The 24,437-nt window shown below is 36.3% G+C and overlaps 2 protein-coding genes across 3 annotated transcripts in view; both read right to left on the minus strand.

The window, feature by feature from the left end:
- LOC127629060 (complement C5-like) overlaps positions 1-18,182 on the minus strand; it is a 38,856-nt gene extending 20,674 nt beyond the window's left edge. Inside the window, exons 1-21 of one of the 2 annotated variants that reach the window (XM_052106108.1) lie at positions 17,913-18,182; positions 17,518-17,713; positions 17,125-17,278; positions 16,556-16,626; positions 16,135-16,229; positions 15,715-15,797; positions 15,527-15,617; positions 15,235-15,340; positions 12,191-12,326; positions 11,842-11,957; positions 10,044-10,229; positions 9,644-9,838; positions 7,759-7,965; positions 5,896-6,060; positions 4,770-4,896; positions 4,541-4,606; positions 3,961-4,146; positions 3,766-3,853; positions 3,493-3,575; positions 2,170-2,309; positions 153-374 (exon numbers count right to left, since the gene is read on the minus strand). In XM_052106108.1, the coding sequence (XP_051962068.1) occupies positions 153-374; positions 2,170-2,309; positions 3,493-3,575; positions 3,766-3,853; positions 3,961-4,146; positions 4,541-4,606; positions 4,770-4,896; positions 5,896-6,060; positions 7,759-7,965; positions 9,644-9,838; positions 10,044-10,229; positions 11,842-11,957; positions 12,191-12,326; positions 15,235-15,340; positions 15,527-15,617; positions 15,715-15,797; positions 16,135-16,229; positions 16,556-16,626; positions 17,125-17,278; positions 17,518-17,713; positions 17,913-17,977 (2,778 nt within the window). In that variant the 5' untranslated portion in view covers positions 17,978-18,182. Of the gene's footprint in view, positions 1-152; positions 375-2,169; positions 2,310-3,492; positions 3,576-3,765; positions 3,854-3,960; positions 4,147-4,540; positions 4,610-4,769; positions 4,897-5,895; positions 6,061-7,758; positions 7,966-9,643; positions 9,839-10,043; positions 10,230-11,841; positions 11,958-12,190; positions 12,327-15,234; positions 15,341-15,526; positions 15,618-15,714; positions 15,798-16,134; positions 16,230-16,555; positions 16,627-17,124; positions 17,279-17,517; positions 17,714-17,912 lie in introns of both variants that reach the window. The other variant, XM_052106100.1, reaches the window with a different exon arrangement.
- Positions 18,183-19,472: 1,290 nt separating this feature from the next.
- Positions 19,473-23,832, minus strand: LOC127629171 (PR domain zinc finger protein 12-like). The gene is made up of 5 exons (XM_052106283.1): positions 23,613-23,832; positions 22,336-22,526; positions 22,075-22,230; positions 20,061-20,175; positions 19,473-19,888 (listed from the first exon to the last, which is right to left on the minus strand). Exons 1-5 carry the CDS (start codon positions 23,830-23,832, stop codon positions 19,473-19,475), a joined length of 1,098 nt encoding a protein of 365 aa, XP_051962243.1.
- Positions 23,833-24,437: the final 605 nt, after the last annotated feature.

Raw genomic sequence — 24,437 nt, forward strand, 5'->3', positions numbered from 1 at the left:
TAAAGAAATAAAGAAATATTAATTGAAAAGATGATATGACCCCCTTTAAAGCACATAAAGTACAGTCAATCAGATCAAACGAATTAGATTGAAAGGATTTGTCAATAAACCTATTCTCTTATGGCACTGACTGAAGATGTCTTGGCTCTTACCACGACTCTCAACTTCTTGACCACACTCTCAGTCCAAGATTTGGTTTTCAAAGTGAAAGTGAGTGTATGAGTTCCCACTTCCAATGCCATGATGTAGAATTTGACCAAGGCCACAGAATGAGCCTCTAAAATCTGACTGTTTTTATGTAGTCCTCCATATCTCCCCTGTTGAATACCATGCAACACACACACTCCCTCTGGTGCAGTCAGGGTCACAGAGTACTATATGTGTGCGTGAGAGAAAGAGAGAAATATAGAGAGAAGGAGAACTTTAATCCATTTATCACAATGATGTGGCAATCACAAAAATCTATATTATAAAACAAAAAGTCCTGCATGCTGTTTGGTCATTACGGTATTCCAGCCGTGTTATAACCCATTATAAAGTAAGATGACACGAAACAACTGTTGACTATATCAGTGTGCAGCAGCCATGATGGCTGCATTATTATTATTATTTGCATAGCATTGTCCTGTTATGTCAGGGACTAAATCTTCTTGTGAAATTGATGGCACTTTCTAAATTTGGTTAATAATATTTTTTATGAAAATTGTTTCCTTAATATTTTTATTTGGTTGTAATTGATTTCTAAAAGCAATAAGGCACTCAAGGCCATGCTATATTGTCAATGTGTATTAGTTGTGACCATATCCATAATATGGGCCTTAGTCAGAGCAGTCGCCATATTTATTTGGACTAAAGTAAACACTAGGTTGTTGGTTAAAGGCATAGTCTGTTCAATAGAGGAATGTTTCAGGATTTCATACAGGTTAAGCGCAATTGACAGCATTTGTGGTATAATGTTTATTACTTAATTTTGACTCTTTCACTCATTTATTAAATTTTTTTTTACTTACTTCGTTATCATGATGTAAATTCCTGATGTTAAGGCCACGTCCACACAAATATGTTTTCTTTTGAAACCACATCTTTTTCTCTACGTTTTGGCCTTTAGTCCACACAGAGACAGCGTTTTTGTCCAGTGAAAACAGAATTTTCAAAATGCTCTCCAAAGTGGATACATTTGAAAAAGCAGACTTCGCATTCTAGTTTGGACAGGGAAAACTGAGCTATCTGAACTAAAACGATGACGTATTTGTTGTCATGTGATGCAGTCATGTTATCCATTCAACCCAAAACAATCAAGTTGGCAGGCAATGTTGTAGAGGTGTTGTTGTACCTGCTTTTCACTTTGATAGCATTATTAAAGATAAATGTTACTTTGTACAACCTTTATATTGCATTTTTTCTGAATTGGCAGTTGCGTTTCAGACCGTACATGGAATTTAAGCGTTTTCATATGTTTCAGTGTGGACGAGAAACTGTTGAAAAACACATTTGAAAAATGAAAATGCCATTTTTAAATGTATCCGGATAAATGTGGCATTATATTAACACATATGATGTTTACGTTTTGTGGCTATACTTATAAAACAGTGTGTATTTTTAACATTTATGGACTGGCCTCATACACTTCCATTGTTAGTGCCTTACTGTAACCACTGTTTTTGCTTTTTTTAAATAAACGGACAACTCAAAATTATGTTTGTGGTTATCAACATTATGCCACAATGCTGTTAAAAGCTAACTTGTATCAAACAACTAACATACCTTTAATAACTTTTGTCACATCTATTTTTCACAACCCATGAGTATTTTAAAATATTTTTTTGGTTAAATATTGATATCAAGCTACACAACAATACAAATCATTGAAGAAACTATACATCAGTCCCTCACAGCCTTTTTTTCATTCACGTTAAATTCAATTTAGTGTCTACCCTGACTAAAGTATGGCTAAATTAGGAATAGCATAACACCATTCTACTCTGACTACGTCTGCCTTATCCATATACTGTGGAAATATTAAGAGTAATATGGTAGTATGCTAATTCTGTACATTGCACTAACAATAACACATTCTCATAGTCCCCTGGTTCCTTCTTGTTTAGAAATATGATTTCTGTTCTAATCTTCAAGCACATCACCCAGAATGATTAGAACTGAAACATTTACCTCAGTTATTGAAGAACGCTGATTGTAGACGGACCCCTTGAGCTCAATCTGCTCTCCTCGCACCATGGAATAAGGCAAAGGGATATTCACACTAATATCCTGTGACATCTGAACCTTTTCAGGATCTGACACACATATCCCTGACCAAGAAACATGAGAGTGAGTATGAATTCAAACGAAATACACCTCCCCCCAAAAATGTTTGCATGTATATGGCATTTTTTCCTGTAAGGGAATTATGCAGAATTTTTGGTGGCTATGACTATACTCAGAATAGAATATTAGCTTTCAACAGAATACAGTGCAGTACACACTATATACTGTTTACTACTTTTGCTTGTGTACTGCTTATATGCACCAAGAAAATAAAGATGTTTAAAATAAAGGCAGTGATTAATTCCAAAATCAGTTTTTACACTGGGAATGGAAGGTCAAATTGAGTGCATGGCATTGTGCGATACAGTATTCCATGCGGTGTGATTTTTTTGAATACTGTACATTTCACAGTCTGCATTAGATTGGGGTATTCCATGCATACAGAACATTTGCATACTACATTGTGCAGAAATTGCATGAGTAGTGTGTGAAAGGGATAGTTCGCCCCAAAAATGAAAATTTTGCCATCATATACTAACCCTCATGCCATGCCAGATGTGTAGGTCTTTCTTTCTTCTGCAGAACACAAACAAAGATTTTAAGAAGAACATCTCAGCTCTGTAGATCCATACAATGCAAGTGAATGGTGATCAGGCCTTTGAAGTTCTAAAGAGGAGATAAAGTCAGCCTAAACATAATCCATTAGACTCCAGAGGTTAAATACATGTCTCCAGAAGTGATCTGATAAGTGTGAGTGAGAAACAGATCAATATTTAAAACCTTCTTAACCATAAATCTCCATTTTTCACTTTCAAAATATGAAAGACTGTGAAAGTGAAGATTGATGGTAAAAAAGGACTTAAAATGTATCTGTTTCTCACCCACACCTATCATATAACTTCTGAAGACATGGGTTATGCCACTGCAGTCTTGTGGATTACTTTCATGCTGCCTTTATGTGTTTTTTGGAGCTTCAAAAGTCTGGTCACCATTCACTTGCATTACATGGACCAATAGAGCCTAGATTTTTTTCTAAAGATCCTTGTTTTTGTTCTGCATAAGAAAGAAAGTCATACACATCTGGGATGGCAAGAAGGTGAGTAAATTATGAGAGAATTATCCCTTTAATATGCTATATCAACCTGATCCAGGTACATTGCAAGTTTGCTTTGAGCAGCAGCTTGGTGATGATGAAACAACTAAATACAATCTGGCCTGTAGACTCACCCTCACTGAAAACCCCTATTGCTTTCAGCTCCCATGTAGTCAGTGAATCTGGGAGACTTTTGGTGATGCTGACTGATCCAGACCTTAAACAGCAAAAAAAGAAGAAAAAAGTGAGAGACAGAGAGAGAGAGAGAGAGAGAGAGAGTCATCTCACTCAGATTTCTAATCTGCATTTTTATTTTTTTTTGGCCAATTAACAACGAAAACTTTTGTACTTCTAAGATTATGATAAATTAAACTGAATGGATTTTGTTTAGAAATGTTTCTTTGTACTTGCTGATTGTCTGTTCCTCCCATAGCCAACTCTCAGGGAAGAAGCTCCGAATTTGACATGGTGCCATATCCGTCAAAAACTTCATTGCTGTATTAAGTAATGGAGAAATTGTTTTAATTTTGTATTTCAAATGGTGGATCAAGCTAATGTCAAAGTTCAATTAGTTGATGACGGCATGGAAGAAACAACTGTACCTGCACGATTTAGGAAAATCGTAGGCTCGTTCTTTTTACGAAGTGCTATACCTTCTTCACAGCATTTGATGAAGACACTCTTACACTTACCAACCATGTCCCTAGCACGATTTGCACAGGTTGTGAGGGTCGGGTCATTTAGTAGCCCTCTCATGCAGTAGTGAAAGTACTGCTTATATTTACTTGCTGTAGAACAAAAAATTGGGCCTTGTTTATTGCTGATGCACAACATTTCTGGTCCTCTAATCTGTCTGAACAAGATACACTCCGTTATTTAGTATAACAGCACTAGGACGCTTCGCTGTTTGTATCACAACACTTGTTGCTTTGCCTGCAACACTGATCATACTTTAGCTACATGTGGAACTATTTTTTACTCTAGCAAAAATAGACAAAATGACTGGCATATTCTGTCCAAAATGTTACTTTGTTTTAACTTCTTGTTTGAACTTTTGAACTCGCTACGATGTCGTACAGAATGTCAGCATGGCTGTAATGAAGTCTTAGGCATGAGGGTGTAGGTGATCTTGCTTGTGTGCTACTTTGACTATTTTGAATAAAGAAATTCTTGTAAACGTACCTATTTTCTGATACTCATCACTCGGGCCAAATGAACGCTTTGGCCTAACCTTAGCTGTGCAAACCCCTGCTAAAAAAAGAAGGAAAATACATTTGTCAGCATTTCAGCACATGTTCAGCAAATTTAATATTATTAATTATTATTCCTTCACCTGACAGAACAAACAATAGCTCAACTTGCCACTTAGACACATATACATACTCTCCATAAGCTATGTAAGTTAGCATACCTGCGCTAGAGGTCTGGGCATTTGCATTGGTCATGAATGTTAGTCCGGCACGGTCAAACACATCAGCATTATTTTTGCCCCCTCCTCTTCCACATCCCAAGTCACTTTGCTCAACATGTCGCAGTACCTGCAACAATGAGGCATTTTACATTAAAGTGGTACTCTGCAATTGTTTACAGTAAAATAATATGCTGGGTTCAATACAAGTTTTACAAAATTAACAGCATTTGTGGCATAATATAAATGACCAAAAAAAAAAAAAAAGTAAAAATAAAAAAATAAAAAATCGTGGTTACATTGAGACACTTACAATGGAAGTGAATGGGGCCAATCAGTATATGTTAAAATACTCACTGTTTCAAACGTGTAGCCACAAGACATAAACAATATGTGTACCTGATCCTGGTCGCCCTGCTCCGAACGGGACTCGATATGACATCTCAGACGTGGGAGGCGGGTGCGCTAACAAGAAGACTAAATGGTCCAATTTATAGTATCAGTCGCTAGTGCATATCTTGACATCAGGAGAGTAAGGTTTACTCACTGCACAGATATCTATCGGCTGGCTCCTGTTACATATACATGTTAATAAGATTTTAGTGCGATCAAATCACTTACTATCATCTTCTGTGTTAAGTTATAGCCACTGAATAGCCAATTTTGCAGCTTTGTTGCCATGACGATGTAACATCAACAACCCCTAAAACACTAAAATGACTGTAAAAAATAACTATGTAAACAACTTTAGAGTTCAAATAATACATGAATTTTAACAGAATAATGACAAATGCTTCCATAAAATGATAAGCTTCATATTCCTGCCATTTAATCCCTCAAATTATTGTCCCCATTCACTTCCATTGAAAGGGCCTCACTGTAACTTTGATTTTTCCTTTTTATAAAGAAAAGGAAGGATGAACCAAAATAGATTTTTGTGGTAATTAACATTATGCCACAAATGCTGTAGACTGAGCTTAATTTATATTTTACCCAGAATATTCCTTTAAGGAGCTTCCTTTTCTAATCCTTAAAATCAGTAACCTGTATTTTGGTTAATTCAGTGATGGTAAAGAATACAACAGCTGGCCGTATGTCATATCTATCTGGAACAAATCTGCTATTTCACCTTATTCATTGGGTCCTTATCATTAGGCTTTAGTATGTACAAGGCTGTGTCTACAGCAGACAAAGCCACTAGGAACTCTTCTCTGGTGCTCTTAGTTGACACTCTTAATTCAAGATTATCTTTGGGTTTATAGCTGCGGTGTGTGTTGAGAGTTGAGAGGTCCATCTGAAATATTTACATGGAAAATATACTTTATATTGGTCATCATATAAATTCACAGTATTTTAACTGCCAATGAATTAAAATGCTGAAACGTGACAATGTAAAACTCTTTAGCAAGATGAACGAGGGAAGAATGTGGTGTTTTGTAACTTCTGTCTGCTTTTGTTACATTTTGAATTCATCATTACAAAGGAAAAAAAAAGAAAAAAAGAAACTTGTGGTTTGCTGTTACTTCACTCTTTTAAGAACTGATTTTTTTTTCCAGAACTTTGTATATGATACTTCTATTTTGCATTATTTGAAACTGAATTTGTCACAATAAGTAGACTAGCACTCTTACTGGACACTGGCATTTGGATTTTAAAAAAAATTCTACTTGTGTTTTGTGGCCAATTACTCAAACAATAATTGTAAGATTTACACTTTCCAATTTTATAACAAAATTCAGTAACACTTTATAATAAGGTTCCATTTGTTGACATTAATTAACAACATTAGTTAACCTAATAATCTCTGAAGCACTTTTGGGCTGTCGCCAGCAATTATTCAAACTCAAATTTAAAAGCTCACCATTTACACATACTGTGGAATAATTGCATAAAATGTGGTCTAATTTTTCAGAGAACAAACCAAATAATAATAAAAAAGACTCCAATTATTCATATATAATTTTGTATGTGTCAGTTTTTATGTTTATAATCTTTATGATAAATAAAAAGAAAATGTGTAAGCATGTAATTTTTTTCTGTTCACCCCTTCTCCCTCCAATTTTATTCCACTAGATTACAGGACATACTAGAAAAAATAAAATTTCCTCTATCATCTTCCATCACAAAATGCCTCTCTGAAATGTAGGTGGCGCTATAATACATTTTTGCCATCGCAGATGTATTCGTCAATAGACATTCAGTCTATTTTTCAGTCCTTGCACCACCAGCATTTTTCATAGAATATCTGAATAGCTGAGATCCTCCCATTTGCAAAGATACAGTATATAACATTTTCGGCCCACCGGGAAAATGCCCAGTATGCTAGATTACCAGTCCAGCCCTGCTGTTGAGTAAGAAAAAAGTTGATGCTGATTCGGGTTTTATTATGGACTCTGTCACTTTCACTTTCTGCTTGTAGACTCTGCTCTGTTCGGGGTTTCTTTGTTTTACAATTGGTGATTCCCCAGATGTTTGCTGTTCTGAATGATCTATGGTAAATTTTTCTCATTCGTTGTGACAGACTTTCAGCTTCAGCTACTCCCACATATGCGCTACAGTAACCTGAGCTTATTTTCTCTGTGTACGGATATGACATCAACACGCACGGGCGAATGACGTATGAATACGATCTCCTGTGAAATCTGTCTCAACAGCTCTAAAATATAAATCATTGTCATAGGTTTATCAAAGTGTATTTGGGTGAAGACATGGTTTGGAAGATGGATTCAAATCAAAAGTTGTATTTGTCAACATTAGTCAATGCGCTATAAACTAACAATGAACAATTGTATTTTTATTATTAATAAATGATGTAAAAAATATATTGTACATTGTTCGTTCATGTTACCTAATGCATTTAATGATGTTAAGGAATGGAACTTTATTGTAAAGTGTTACCATATTATTTAGTTAAATATTACACACACTGAGTGAATAGAGTTTAAATGATTTTAAACAGAAGAACTTATAATGGGAGAGAAAGTGACATTACATTTAAATTATTCACACAGTTGGCCTTAACATCAATCCACACAGAGTCTGCCACAAGATCAGCTTTTTCCTCCCCAGACAGGATGTAGTATACTAGTAGGCGAGCAGATGGCACCATTTCAGGGGTCACATGAATGTTAAGGCTCTGACTCTTGTCACCGACACGTTCAATTGTGTCAAAATGCACAACTTTGCCTCTTGAGATGACCTGAGGTAGAAATAATTGTGTAATTTGTAAGGATTTTCTTTGCATATAGTAAACAAGAGTCATTGTAGCCTTAGTAATTGACCACATTAAAGATAATAAATATAAACTACAATCAAATTAAATGTAAGATGTAACACTGTGATATATGTTAGACATGTTCAAATTGAACTAATTACAATAGTAACAGCAATAACAGTGAGTTATTCCTCAGGCTATAAAATCATTACACATTAAGTAATATTTGTTGTTCATTATGTTGTGTAATTTTTATTTAGTATGTGTAATACGTACTAAAATAATGCAACATTAGCGCTGTCATGAAAAAGAAATACACACCATGTGACATTAATGCCTTATATGAAAAAAAAAAAAATTCTTATGAAGAAAAATATATGAGATTCAAAAGTATTGATCTCTAAATAGGAACATTTAAAGGATTTAATAACTGGCCTTTAAACACAAACATAAGACTCTGTACTAGATAGGGCTGGGTATCACCTGGCATCTCACGATGCAATACGTATTACAATACACATATTTCACCATTCGGTATATTGCATACATCATGATATAATTTGATTATGAAACTATTCTAAGTCCAATTAATTTGGTTAATTTCAGTTTTATACTGATGACTGATGAAGAGCATGTAGTTTAAAAAAATAATTATTTTGTCTCTTGGTGAGCTCATAAAATGTATTAGGAATTAACAGTGTGCCAAATTTGCTGTGTGTTTGCAGGATATGAATACACAAATATTTGAATATATATATTGATACATGGATCTAAAGTGCATACATACTTGATTGCATCACCACACAGCCCTAGTACTATATAAGTTTACTCAGACCATAGCAGAAGAAACACGTGGTAAAATGATTCTGGAGCCGAGGCTGTTTTTATCATTTAGCAATGACCAATGAAATGCATAAAACTTTGATTTTAACAGCAATGCAAGAAGCAGTAATTCATTTAAAGTCAACAAAATCTACATTGCGCAAGCTGGTCCTTTGAACTTGTAATGTATTAATCAATTGGCTTGCATAATCTGTGGCCCAAGCTGATAGGTCCTTTGACATGTAATCTTTTAGTCAATCAACTGGCGTAGTCTATCTTTAACTACAACTTAAACTGCCTCTCTTGTTTGCAGATAGCCGGTCTCACTGTAACGTGGTGCAAAGGTTTTTTCTCTGAAACCATCTCCTTCCCCAGCAACACATGTCTAGATCTGCTTCAAGAGGATTGTATGCATGTCTATATATATATATATATATATATATATATATATATATATATATATATACACACTGCACATATATATATATATATATATATATATATATATATATATATATATATATATATATATATATATATATATATACACAGTATATATTGCATATAATCATGCAGCAGCAGCATGTCCTATGTGCATAGCCCAGCATGTCTTATGTATGTCTAATTGTACAGCAGTTGTTGAGAACTGTCATGACTCAAAACTTAACAGAAACAAAAGGAAAGATATTTGAGAAGTGAAGTAAAAAGCTCTAAAACAAAGAAATTAAAGAAGCTTTATTTTGCCCCACTGCCGATAAAAATATAACCACCAGTGACTGCAATCAACAAAATTCAGATGTAGTTCCTACAGTCGTTCAGATGACTCAACAAATTTGTTTACCTGGTAGCTGAAGGTCTTCAGGGAAAGATAGCCACGATAATGAAAGTAAATTTGCACGTTAATATACTCTCCAACTTCAAATTGTGATGATTCCGATAGTAAATTGATGTACAGGTAACGACGGTTGATAGAAACATACGATTCAGCCTTTAGTGTAAGTTGAGCCTGATTCCAAGAATCATCTGCTGCCTCAAACTGAAATAAGTACAATAAGAATGTATATTTAGCATATACAGTAACAACTTAATGTTTAGATACTACTTTGCCAAATGCACCAATATTAAATTGCTCCTCTTTAGCAACCTGGCCTCACCACTACATAATTTACAGATTCTGCACATTGAACTAGTCAGTTATTAACTTTCTTTTCAATGTTAAAAGAGGTCACAATTGTACTCACAGAGAATTCAGCTTTTTCCACTTCATCAGGTATATTAATGATGAAATGAGCAATTCCATCCCTCTGACTTGTCTCTGTAATTGTATCCAGAAACTGTTCTTTTTCATTGTTAACTCTAGTTATAGTTGCTCTTGTCTTGACTAGCACACCTTTTACTGGTTCACCCAAAGGATCCTGAACCATGATCTATGGGGAAAAAGTAATAAAAAATATTCAGATGGATGTGACATTTAAACAGCGTTTATAGTACATCTACTAATATACTACTAATATGCATCCGGAAAGTATTCACAGCGCTTCACTTTTTCCACATTTTGTTATGTTACAGCCTTATTCCAAAATGGATTAAATTCATTATTTTCTAAAAATTCTACAAACAATATCCCATAATGACAACGTGAAAGAAGTTTGTTTGAAATCTTTGCAAATTTATTACATATAAAAACTGAAAAAAATCACATGTACATAAGTATTCACAACCTATGCCATGACATTCAAAATTGAGCTCATGTGCATCCTGTTTCCACTGATCATCCTTGAGATGTTTCTACAACTTGATTGTAGTCCACCTGTGGTAAATTCAGTTGATTGGACATGATTTGGAAAGGCACACACCTGTCTATGTAAGGTCCCACAGTTAACAGTGCATGTCAGAGCACAAACCAAGCCATGAAGTCCAAGGAATTGTCTGTGGACCTCTGAGACAGGATTGTATCAAGGCACAGATCTGGGGAAGGGTACATAAAAATTTCTCCAGCATTGAAGGTCCCAATGAGCACAGTGGCCTCCATCATCCGTAAATGGAAGCAGTTTGGAACCACCAGGACTCTCCCTAGAGCTGGCCGCCCGGCCAAACTGAGCGATCGGGGAGAATGGCCTTAGTCAGGGAGGTGACCAAGAACCCGATGGTCACTCTGACAGAGCTCCAGTATTTCTCTGTGGAGAGAGGAGACCATTCCAGAAGAACAATCATCTCTGGAGCACTCCACCAATCAGGCCTGTATGGTAGAGTGGCCAGACGGAAGCCACTCCTCAGTAAAAGGCACATGACAGCCCGCCTGGAGTTTGCCAAAAGGCACTTGAAGGACTCTGAGACCATGAGATACCAATACCTACAGTGAGACATGGTGGTGGCAGCATCATGCTGTAAGGATGTTTTTCAGCGGCAGGAACTGGGAGACTAGTCAGGATCAAGAGAAAGATGAATGCAGCAATGTACAGAGACATCCTTGATGAAAACCTGCTCCAGAGCGCTCAGGACCTCAGACTGGCGTGAAGGTTCAGCTTCCAACAGGACAACAACCCTAAGCACACAGCCTAGCTAACAAAGGAGTGGCTACGGGACAACTCTATGAATGTCCTTGAGTGGCCCAGACTTGAACCCGATTGAACATCTCTGGAGAGATCTGAAAATGGCTGTGCACCGATGCTACCCATCTATCCAGATGGAGCTTGAGAGGTCCTGCAAAGAAGAATGGGAGAAACTGCCCAAAAATAGGTATCCCAAGCTTGTAGCATCATACGCAAAAAGACTTAAGGCTGTAATTGGTGTAATAGGTGCTTCAAAGTATTGAGCAAAGGCTGTGAATACTTATGTACATGTAATTTTTTTTATAAATTTGCAAAGATTTCAAACAAACGTCTTTCACGTTGTCATTATGGGGTATTGTTTATAGAATTTTGAGGATAATGATGAATTTAATCCATTTTGAAATAAGGCTGTAATGTAACAAAATGTGGAAAAAGTGAAGGGCTGTGAATACTTTACGGATGCACTGTATATAAGCAGTTATCTTACTCTAATAGAGTATGGTAAGCCTGGTTTTATGAAAGGAGGGGTTGCAAAAAGACTCAGGGTAAACGGAGATTGTGCAAATTTCACATTCGAGAGCACTGCCTGCTGGGAGATACCACCTGAGAATGAGAAGAGGTTTCCATAGTTGTGTTATGAAGTTACAAATTGTTTTGTAAAGAAAATGCTTGTTCAGAGGTATTTAAAGAATGGCAGGTGAAATCATTTCTGAAAAGATTGAGAAGGAATGAACATATTCAGAATGAAAAACAAGAACAAATGGTCATCACATTAATTTCTGCACAACGCTTATCTTGTATCTGAGGAACTGGAGACAAATGATAACTAGACCTACCAGTTGACTCTTGCAGTAAAACTGACACACGAAGGAAACTGTTTTCACCCATGTCACTCAGTTGTTGAGGCCCATCAGGCATAGTTGACAGATCCGACTTAATATTTAGAGTTACTTCCAACTTTCCATCTTTCATCTAAACAAAGTGTAAAACAATGTCCAGCTGAACTTTTTCATTTTCTGAACTCCCACACACACACACACACACACACAAAAGTACAGTGGCATGAAAAAGTATGTGAACCCTGTAGAATTAGCTGGTTTTCTGTATTCATTTGTCATAAAATATTATCTCATCTTCATCAGAGTCTAGATAGACAAAGCACAATGTTCTTAAGCTAACAACACAAACTATTTAATCTTTCATGTCTTTATAGAACACATCCCATTAAACATTCACAGTGCTGTGGAAAAGTTAGGTGAGCCCTAGGATTTAATAACTAGTTGACCCTCATTTTAACAGCTATAACCTCAACCAAACGTTTCCGGTGGCTGTGGATTAGACCTCCACAATGTTCAGAAGGAATTGTGGAACATTATTCCTTACAAAACTGCTTCAGCTCAAAATAAATAAATCTTAGTTTCATCAGTTCATAAAACATTTTCCCAGTAGCACTGTGGACTGTCAAGGTGGTCTTTGGAAAACTTCAGGCACAGCAATGTTTTTGTTGGAAAGTAGCGGCTTCCTTCGGGGTGTCCTGCCATGGACACTATGGCTGTTCAACGTTTTTCGTCTAGTAAACTTACGAACAGAGATGTTAACCAGTTCCAATGATTCTTTTAAGTCTTTAGCTGTAACTCTAGGGTTCTGGTTGACGTCACTGGGCATTCTGCAGTGTGTCCTTTTGGTTGGACGACCACTTCTATGGAGAGTAGCCACAGTATTAATCATCTCTATTTATAGACAATCTGTATAACTGTGGACAGTTTCCAATATCAAAGCTGTTCAAGATAACTTTGTAACCATTTCCAGCTTCATGGAAAGCAGCAATTTTTTATTTCTAAAATCTCTTTTTTGCAAGGCATGGTTCACGACAACAGATGCTTCTTGTAAATAGCATGAGTGCTTTTTATAAGTCAAAGTATCTCTAATCCACACCTCCAAACTCCTGCCAACTCCGGACTCTAATTAGCTTTTGTTTACATCATTAGCCTAGGGGTTCACATAATTTTCCAAACTACATTGTGAATGTTTGAATGATGTATTCAACATGTACAAGAATAATACAATATTTTGAATGTTATTAGTTTTGAACAGATTGCATTTGTTCATTCTTGTAATTTAGATAGTGTGACCAGATGTCCCCGGTTTTTGGTGGCCCGTCCCCAACTGGAACTGTCCCCATAAATGTCCCCATTTTTCCTGAACGTTCAAGACAGCGTTCATATTGAAATATTACAATGCAAGAAAGCCTAAACAGCAAAGCCTACCGTGTGCTGATTATTTTGACCAACAGAGGGGGCTGATCGCTAAAGCGGCTTCGGTTAATTCGTCTTCATTTACTGATTAAGAACTGGACCAGGCAAGTTAAAAGAATTATCATAATTTTATATTGTTATGTATTTTAAACAGGTGAATTTGCATTGGATTGAGTTTGTCCTTCATAATTCCTGCACAAACTATAACATGATGGTGAAAGTAGTCAAATGAATCCCCTCAGATGAACAAATAAAATTAATAATTAGTTTTTTAATCAGTACGTGTTGTGTATATGAATGAATGAATGAACACTACATTTATAGAGCACTTTTCTGACACTACACTCAAAGCGCTTTACACAGTGAACAGAGGACTCTCCTCAACCACCACCAGTGAACAGCATCCACCTGGATGATGAGACGGCTGCCATACTGCGCCAGTACGCTCACAACACACCAGCTATTGGTGGAGAGGAGAGAGTGGAGTGATACAGCCAATTAATGGATGGGGATTATTAGGAAGCCATGATTGATAAGGGCCAATGGGGGGAATTTGGCCAGGACACCATAGATACACCCCTACACTTTTCCACAGAGAATCAGGACCTCGGTTTAACATCTCATCCGAAGGATATCAGCGCTATTGACCCACCACCCCCTCTCCCTCCCTCCCGCACTAGTAATATTTACACACGAAGGAAGCACCTTCTCACATATTTACTAATTTGTTGTATTAACATATACCAGAAATACATTTTAAATAAGAATATGATATTAATAACATGGAAAAATAAATACAAATTTGTAATATAATGTATAAAAAAAAAGTTAATTTCACTAATTGTTAATTAACTAGATGTTATGGAAAGAAGGCGGAGGCAGACAGGGTGTTTGGATCTATGTGCGGGTTTATTGAACAGAGTGAAAATAAACAGACAGGAACAAATGAAACTACCACGATGGGCAAACAGAAACTAAAACATGAAAACATTCAAGGGCACACGAACTGGGAAAACACGGCAGGATGAACACAGCTGAGACAGGAGACAGAGTAGACCTTCCAGAATCATCAAAACAGTGGGAACAACGAACGACAGCGTAATGGAGGAACAAACAGGGCTTAAATACACAGACACATGATTATACAAATGACAAACAGGTGCGAACAATGACATAGTGATGAAGACCGGGAAACGTGGTGACGGTGACACGGAAAACACGGGGCAGACAACCAGGGATCGTAACACTAGACCTTTTTATTCAAATTATTATTTATTTTATTTTACTATCAAATTTTATTTTAAATGAACTCAACATTTTAAGGCAACCAGGCTACTTAATAAAAGAAAATAATTTTTACAGTGCATAGTTGTTCAGCACATTACCACATTCACCATGGTCAAAATACACGAAGAAATAAGTAGAAATAAGTAGAAATTTTAATGACTTATTGAACACTGAACTTGAAATGTCCCTGTTTTTAATTTCAGAAATATGGTCTCCTTAAACTTAGATATTTTTAGACAAATTTATATACAGTACATATAGTAAATGCAGGTCATTCCAAAGGGTTCACATAAATTTTCTTGCCACTGTATGTTCTAAAAGTGGAACACAGACTTTACCGTATGTTTTGAATGCGTTGAGGGGATCATGACAATTGATTCTGGTGAACTGTATCCATACCTCAAGAACACATCCGCTGCACTTACTGGTGTTCCATGGATATAGCTGTCTCAGCACATATACATGAATAAGAGTCATTTTCACCACCAGAAACACATCTAGATAAGTAGCCTCACTTAATTATGCTTTAGTTGATCCTCACACCAATGGCAAGTTTGTGCTATATAATAATAATAAAAAAGGAATTTACAGGGACTTTATATACATGTGGGACAGAACAGGAAAACCCACTTGGCTGAAATTTTCAGTTTGAAAGACTCAAAGTTCTCAGCACTGACGTAGTTTGCACCAGGTTCAATGTGGAGTGAAATGCTGGGTAGCACTGAGAAACATAACAAGAATTTAAACAACAAAAATGAAATAAGCTAGTTATTTGATCACCTACATAACACTTGGAACTCAAGAAACAAAGGTCTTACCATATTCCTTGACCTCAAATTCAGTAGTGGCAGATGTGTCAAATGTCTCGGCATAGGTGGCCACAATTTTCCAGATTCCAAAACTGTTAAGATTTACATTATGCAGTCAAAAACATTAATAAGGAAAACACAACTTGACTAAACCAGTAAGTGTTCCTTGTTCAACCATCTTCAGCAGAAAAATCATGCAGGTTGACTTGCATTTTTTACATGTGAAAGCATGGCTATGTTGGCCCAGCAACTAGACCAGCACCATAACACCACTAACCAGCATATACCAGCCTGAACTAGCATTGAAATTTATGCTGGTGTGAGCTGGGCTTTTCAGGAGGGTATCACTATTACCCCTTAATAATTATCTAAATCAACATCACATCAAGCGAAATATATTGCCGGCTTTATATAATACATATTTCTTACGTTGGCTTAAGGGGTATTTTGAAAGGAGGAAGAAGTGGTTTTGCTCCATAGATGTCTGTCAAATCAATCATTTCCACCTTGATGCCATTAGGGTCCTAAAGGATATTTGAAACAATGTTGACTGGGACCATAAAATAGCAATTCTTACCCCAACTCAGTGCCACAATGACATATAACAACAATACAAACATTACATACAACATCATATACAAAAGTAAGTAATATAAAAGCAATAATGATAATAATCAGAAAATAATGAAAATAAATAACCATGCACATATTACTGTTACCTCCAACTCTCTACTGCACACATAGCAGAATTATTGGACATTCCCATGTATTGACATAAGTTATTGCACATGTCCATGTTATTTCATTATGTTCATCGTGTGAATATGAGGTTGTGAAAAGAGATGCTTACTATGAATGTAACGATTACAGACCGGTTAGATTTTTTCAGCTCCTCGTTTAGGGAGTAAACACGCACTTTGACTGTAAAAAAATCAAGATCAAAAGAAATACGTTCAATTTCTGTATTAATATTTTTTAAATCTCTTATTTTCATTGAAACAATGTGCAGAATGTTTATAAAGGAATATTCAATAAAAGTCAAGCTCAATCTACATCATTAGTGGAATAAAGTTGATTACCACAAAAAATTATTTTGACTTGTCAAAATATACTTTCTGCGGTTATACTTTTGAAACGGTGAGTATCTTAATACAGATTGGCCCCATTCACTTCCACTGTAAGCGCCTCACTGGAACCCAGATTTTTTCTTTTTTTAAAGAAAATTAGGGACAAGTCAAAACTAATTTAGGTCATTATGAATATTATGCCACAAATTCTGTCGATTGAGCGTAACTTGTAAGCTCAATTGACAGATTGAGCTTACAAGTTAACGCACACACACACACACACACACACACACACACGCACACACACATACACACACACATGAAGACAGTAATACATTATTATCATGCTGACCCTCCTGTTCAGGTGTGTAAATGTGCTTGTCCGTTTGGATAAAGAGAAAACCATTGACAGTAGTGACTGGAATTATTATATGTTTTTTAAAGCCATTAGAAATTGCCTCAAGGTAGACAGATTTGTCCTCCTTAGGGAAGTCTCGAGACATTATCTGAGCACAAGAGAAAGAAGAATGTTTTTTCAGGGCTGAATTTTTAAGATATCACTTACAGTATCATAAAAATTAATATATACATTGAATCCTTGAACTCTAAATAATAATATTTAAATAATAAATATAATAATAAAGATATTGCAGAAGTCAAAAGCAACAACAACTAAATTATCAGCCACATAAGCTGTCACATTAGATTAATACTGTGTCTTCCAGTAAAAAAGTTTAAAATGTACCCGTAAAGTAGCTGCATCTTGATAGTCATTCAGGGCATTGAGCTTCAGGGACTGAAATGCATACACTTTATCTTTAATTGCCAGCGTTCTCTTTAGATAAAGATCCACTTTGGTTTCCTGATCATAGCCAAACAACTGTACCACCACCTTCTCTGAAGCATCGAGTCGCAGGAGTTTGGGTGCAGTGATAAGATATCTACAGAACAAGAACGAATTAGGTCTGTTTCAGTAGCAGAGGCATTAAAAGCATAAATGCCTTATTTTAAACAGACATGAGGGATTATTCACACATAGGGAGGCTTAAAGCTTGATAAAGTTTTAAATGTTGCTAATCGACAACACATTGCAGTTTTCAAGTCTAGCAAATTCAAAATGAAAGGAAACTTGCAACTTACAATCTTTGCTGAGCATTTATGCACACGATGAATTGAAAAATGCAGATCCAAAATACACGTGCCATAATAGACTGTTTAGTTGCTCAGTGTTTGTGAGACAACTGAACATCTGCTGTGCTTGTTTTGCATTAATAATTACCTCAACTGTTCTGAAAGGTTTAGAAGAGTGCACTTCTGTCTAAAATAGGCTATTAGAAATTAGCACGCACAACAAATTGCCAGAAAGAACAGCAATAGTCCTCTGATGACTAGGATAAAAAAAGTATTTTCTGTGAGAGTTTAACATTTGATTGGGTAATGCTGACCTAGAGTTTGCAAGTTTGCACAATCATTATGCAAGTCTTTTACGGTAATGTTACACAAGATCAATTTACTTGATCTTGTGTAACATTGTGTAACATTCCCTTCTTTTGTGCAAGAGAGTTTATTTTGTCATTGATTAGCTAAATCTGAGCAAAACATATCCACTGCCGTTTATGTTTTGATAGATAATCATACTGTACTGTAGAATAGATTTGATGTGCATTTGTTGCTATTTTGTATCATGCTTTACAAAAACTTTTACAAATAAAATTTATTTAAATTTAAATTTTTAGTTCTGCCAAAAAGGTCAACAACAACTTCTTTTGAGATGTTGCCATTGTAACTAATCAATATGAATAACTAAACAGTATAAAAAGTGACAAAAAAAATCATATTTTTTTTTTATTATTTATTGAGCATACAAAGTGAATACCCAAATAATTTGATATATGTAGACATAGTATACAGTACATTATATAATAGAACCAAGTTTTGTGGTAATACTTTAATCTTTACATACATACACAGATAAAGTGGCTATTCCATGTGTTTGGAAGTACATTTTAAAATCATATTTACCTTCCTTTGCATACTTCATATACTTCATTCACAATAAACATGCTTTGAGCTCTGTTTTTCTGGTTTGTTTGTAGTGACACAAATTGGTCACTAAGTGTTGCTAGATCCCACTGTATCCACTACTTCAGTGATACCCAATAACACATTTAAGGGATTGTAATACAGATCAATGTCAGATTGTAAAAACACTCAGTCTCTCTGTTAAATTCTCAATACTCTTATGATCATTGAGGCTAAAGTTTATAAAGGGATTGAGGTGGCTTGAAATGTGAAATGTGACAAAAACAATACTGTCACATGCAAATATGAAAAATAAGACACTAACTACCGACCATCTTAAATGACATATTAAAATGCTTGATCAGTTAAGCCAGATCAATAAAGTGTGTAGTTCTGGCAATTATAAGAATTCAACATGAACATACAAAACAGCCCTTCCTTGGCCATATTCACTTTTGGGCTGCCAAAACTGAGTTTTGCAGGCCTTGCTCGTCATATCTCAACACATCTTCTCCTGTATACAACCAGGGCAGCAGACCACAAAGCATCTACTAACGGTGAGAGTTTTCAACAGGAACGGCTCCACATAGACACACTTCTACACATGAGCCAGCAGCACTGAAGATCAGCCTGTTAGACTGTGAACATCTCAGACAACATCGAGTGCATCATGCCCTCTCATAGCACTATGGTGGGTATGTGATGCACCAGAGAGGCCGGGTGAGGGACCTGTGCCAGCTGAGGAGGGGGTGAATGGACCTGCAGCCCTACAGCAGACCCCGTACTAGATGGCCGGTGCCTGGCACTCTTCTGGTGCGCCCGCAGCCCTGCCAACTGTGAGTATGCACTCTGGCAGACGTGACATTTGTAGGGGCGTTCACCCGTGTGCAGGCGTACGTGGTTGCGAAGGGTGGAGGACTGACTGAAGCGGCGGTTGCAGAAACGGCAGACGAAGGGCTTGTCCAGTGTGTGGATACGCATGTGGGAGCGCAGGTTACTGCGGGAGTTGAACCCACGGTGGCAGATGACGCAGCGCATGCGACTGGCAGTGGAGAGGGAGGGGTTGGAGGAGGTTTCACACAGGTGGAATTCATCTGTGAAGAGAGAGCTCGGTCACCACACAGAAGCTGAAGGGTCAGATAGTTTAAAGAGACGCTAACTAGAGCTATTGTAATGCTATGATAAAGATGGTATCATAGGTGCTATGATAAAGTCTTATCTTTGCACCTGAAATCCACCCAGCCCTAAAGCAACTGAATTACTCACCATTTTTACTCTTCTTCTGCGTTTCTTCCTCTATGCCAGGGACTCCTGGGATACCAAGGAAAGTGTTGTGGGAATTCCCATACCACACAAGCAGCTCTTGATCTGGAGGTATTGTCTGAGGGAAGAATATCATAACTTAGCTAATTTAATAAAAACAAAATAAATTGTGTATTTAAATGGATACATATACATATATCAATTTCATCATCATCTGAACATTTTTAAAAATTAAGAAGATGCCCCTGTGTAAAATAACCCCTTTTTCTTTTAATTTTGTGCTAGGATAACTAAATGAATACATCTGTCTATTTATTTTATGTGATATTAGGCCTATGTATGTATATATATATATATATATATATATATATATATATATATATATATATATATATATATTTACATTTATGCATTTGGCAGACGCTTTTATCCAAAGTGACTTACAGTGCATTTATTACAGTGGGTCAGAAGTTTACATAAATTTTTTGTAGATTTGTTAGTATTTGGTAGCATTGCCTTAACTTAGGTCAAACATTTTGGGTATCCTTCTAAAAGCTTCTCACAATAATTTACTGGAATTTTGGCCCATTCCTCCAGACAGAACTGGTGTAACTGAATCAGGTTCGTAGGGCTCCTTGCTTGAACACACTTTTTCAGTTCTGCCCACAAATTTTCTATCGGATTGAGGTCAGGGCTTTGTGTTGGCCACTCCAATACCTTGACTTTGTTGCCCTGAAGCCATTTTGCCACAACTTTGGAGGTATACTTGGGGTCATTGTCATTTGTAAGACCCATTTGCAACCAAGCTTTAACTTCCTGGCTGATGTTTGACTTGTGTTTTTTTCTGAGGTCTTGGCTGATTTCTTTTGATTTTTCCCATGATGTCAAGCAAAGAGGCACTGAGTTTGAAGGTAGACCTTAAAATACATCCACAGGTACACCTCCAATTCAGTACATCTCCTATCAGAAGCTGATTGGCTAATTGTCTAAAGGCTTGACATCATTTTCTGGAATTTTCCGAGCTGTTTAAAGGCACAGTTATCTTGGTTATGTAAACTTCTGACCCACTGGAATTGTGATAGTCAATTTAAAGTGAAACAATCTGTCTGTAAACAATTGTTAGAAAAATAACTCATGTCATGCACAAAGTAGATGTCCTAAATGACTTGATAAAACTATAGTTTGCTAAAATTAAATCTGTGGATTTATGATAACAAATTTGTGTTATTGACTTAAAACTAAGTGTATGTAAACTTCTGGCTTCAACTGTATATTGCACACTAAAGCCACTTTTTGGTAACACTTTACAATAAGGTTGTATTCGTTAATATTAGTAAATGTATTAGGTATCATGAACAAACAAGTAACTATATATAGTTTACAGCATTTATTAAACTTTGTTAATATAAGTTAATAAAAATACAATTGTTGATTGTAGGTTAAGTTTATGTAAGTTCATAATGCATTTACTAATGTTAACAAACACAACTTTTGATTGAGAAATGTACTAGTATTTGTTGAAATTAACATTAAATAAGATTAATAAAAGCTGTAAAAGGATTGTTCACTGTTGGTTCATGTTAACTAATGTTATTAACTGATTTTAACAAATAGAACCTTTATTAATGCTTTACTCATGTGCCACAATGATGTAATGATTTTTAATTATCTATTATTATTTTGTATAATATATATTTATTTATGATTTAAATTGAACTATTTATAAGTATTTCATAATTATTTATTGAATTATTGTTATTTGAGCTGCTTTCTATGGAAATATTTATATATGCCATCTATTGCGATTAATTTGATTAATTAATCAGCATATCATTTAATTAATTCGATTAAATTATTTAATCGAATTATATATATATATATATATATATATATATATATATATATATATATATATATATATATATATATATATATATATATATATATACATACATACACATATCTTCCCTACAATTATGACATTTTGAAAACTACAAAATATAGTTATTAAACGCACCTCTACTGCTTTGTAAAATATGCTGCTTCCAATCTGCACCACCTCCAGATTCTGTTCTTGCTCATTTCGCGCGCATTTGATGTATGTCATCCAGCTGCGATGATCCTCTTGACTGGCATCGATGAAGTAGCGCACCGTGCCATCTTCATTGAAAACCTAAGAACAAGAAATGCGTTCCATCAATCTCTGACTTGGCACCAGGTTGCGAGACTAAACTCCTAAAAATGGAGCCAATGCGACACCTGTTGCACGTAGGCCTACCTCCCACATGAGACTGTTATTCTTGAAGAGATCGACGTGTTCGGGAGAAATGACCCTGCCAGTGAAGGGACCCATCTCGGTGCCGGCTTTTATCCAGGTTTTGGAGAAGATGCCAAGACCTTCTCCCGGGATTGAGCTCTGCGCAATGATGACTTCACTTGGCAACACTAAACTGGAGAGCTTCTGGACCTCTGGGGAGAGAAAGTGCAAATAAAGTAAACGGGCCGTTTGGAGAACGTCTGATGTGCATGTAGCCTATAGTGCAAACAACTAACTAGCAACAAGCAATTCAAAAGCAAACTTGGAACTAAATTAAAAGTAATAGTAAATGACAGAATATGCAAAAAAAGAACAACACGGTAGGCCTACATTAAGAACACAATACTTGCGTGATTTTCCCTTAGGCTAATTGCAACCTCTTATTGTATATAAAGGAATGTGTTCGTGGAAAATGAAGTGCATTTAGACTTCAAATGCAACTCTCAGGCGAGAGACTCAAATAAATGTCAAATGCTTCTGTTAGTCTATGAATTCAGCGATTTGCTACGCTTGAAATGTGACGAGGCTATATATTCATAGCTTATTCCGTATTCATGATCCTTTCAGAAACTTTGTAGCACTAAATGTGCGCTGAAAGAAACGAGAACCTCATTTAAACGGCCCAGGAATTTGTGACAAAACGCCGAAAGGGAGATTAGCTGCTTGACATGGTGTGAATAGCGGTAGAATTAGCTTTCACGGCATATTAACAGCGGGACGGAAAACTTGAAATGCGACTGGATGCGAGAAGAAAAAGTGTGAACGCGGGGGTGTGGAGACTGTCCCGAGCTGATGAATGACGGGCTTTGCTCCATCTCAGGTCCTGGATTCATTCGCAACTTTCTCAGGTCAAGCACATCCCGCACGATTATATTAGCCGTGTTTAAATAAGCGTCAGTATACTTTTTAAAAAGTGTAAAAGCTATTTTAACCCGAACTAATCCTTAAAATGAGTAATGTAGTCAGGCCGATTTAGAAAGGTTAAATAATATTTTAAATAATTTTAAAATACTGATTGTATAGCCTAATATAATATAATTCAGAATAGGCCTACATTTAAATTTCGCACATGGCAAATTTAATATAGTTAATTTAAGGGATCATCTGCATAAACTGTCCCACAGTTGAGTTTTTGAAACGGCTTTACAAATCCATAGCAAATCTACAAACATGTTAAACTCTCAAACAAGGTATCCATCATTTTACTCATCGAATAAAGTGAAATGTGACGGACTCACCTCCTGAGAATGACTGCGCCAGGACCTCGGCGGTGAACGCTGTTTTGGGGCTGACAATGGGGGTCTTCTCCTCGAACAGGTGTTCCCCGAGCACGTTCCTCCAGCGGCCGTACAAGAAACTGTGCAGGATGTCCGATGTGATGATGTCGGACAGGGCCAGAGCCTGCTGCTTAAATCCAGCCTTCAGAACCAAAGCATCTGCAGGTAGCACTGAACCCATGATGACAAATACAAAACGCGAAAATATTCCCCTGCTGATAAATTAAACAAAATATCTATGCAGAATGTTAGTCGAGTATAAAATCAGTCTGAGGCCGAACTGCTCTCTTCTCGCTAAGTGTTGAGCGAATGTTGCGCCTTTCCAAGGTCCCAGTAGGCTTTATATGCGTCATGTCTGACCTACGGTAATTAGTTATTAATGACCCTCCCCTTGTGTTCTTTAGACTTGTTCAACCAGAGGGGAAAAAACGCCACACTCTTTATTGAGTGGTTACTCCTGAGGGGGGTGGGTGAACAAACCCCAGGCAATATGTGTGTGCCTGTGTGTGTGTGTGTGTGTGTGTGTGTGTGTGAGCGCTTCTGGCATGGTATGCTATAAGCAAACTTGAGACAGCACTAACTCTCAGCATGAAGATGAGTAAAGAAGCAGGGTAAAAAACGAGTTGATTTCTCTAATAAAAAAAAAACTAAAACGGATCATATTGGATTTTATAAACAAATAAATGCAGATATATTTGATTTAGTGCCACTTACGTGAAAAAAATAAATCTTATGTGCTTTAATAAAGTGGTTTTGGTCTATAATAGTCCCCCCCCCCAGAGTGAA

This window comes from Xyrauchen texanus, chromosome 3, assembly GCF_025860055.1.
Source record: "Xyrauchen texanus isolate HMW12.3.18 chromosome 3, RBS_HiC_50CHRs, whole genome shotgun sequence".
In the NCBI taxonomy this organism is placed as follows: domain Eukaryota; kingdom Metazoa; phylum Chordata; class Actinopteri; order Cypriniformes; family Catostomidae; genus Xyrauchen; species Xyrauchen texanus.

Coding starts and splice junctions, on each gene's coding strand:
- LOC127629171 (XM_052106283.1), bottom strand. CDS start 23,832: ATGGGTTCAGTGCTACCTGCAGATGCTTTGGTTCTGAAGGCTGGATTT. Junction 22,527..23,612: donor GGCGCAGTCATTCTCAGGAG/GTGAGTCCGTCA, acceptor TTCTCTCCCCAG/AGGTCCAGAAGCTCTCCAGT. Junction 20,176..22,074: donor TATTTTACAAAGCAGTAGAG/GTGCGTTTAATA, acceptor TTCTTCCCTCAG/ACAATACCTCCAGATCAAGA.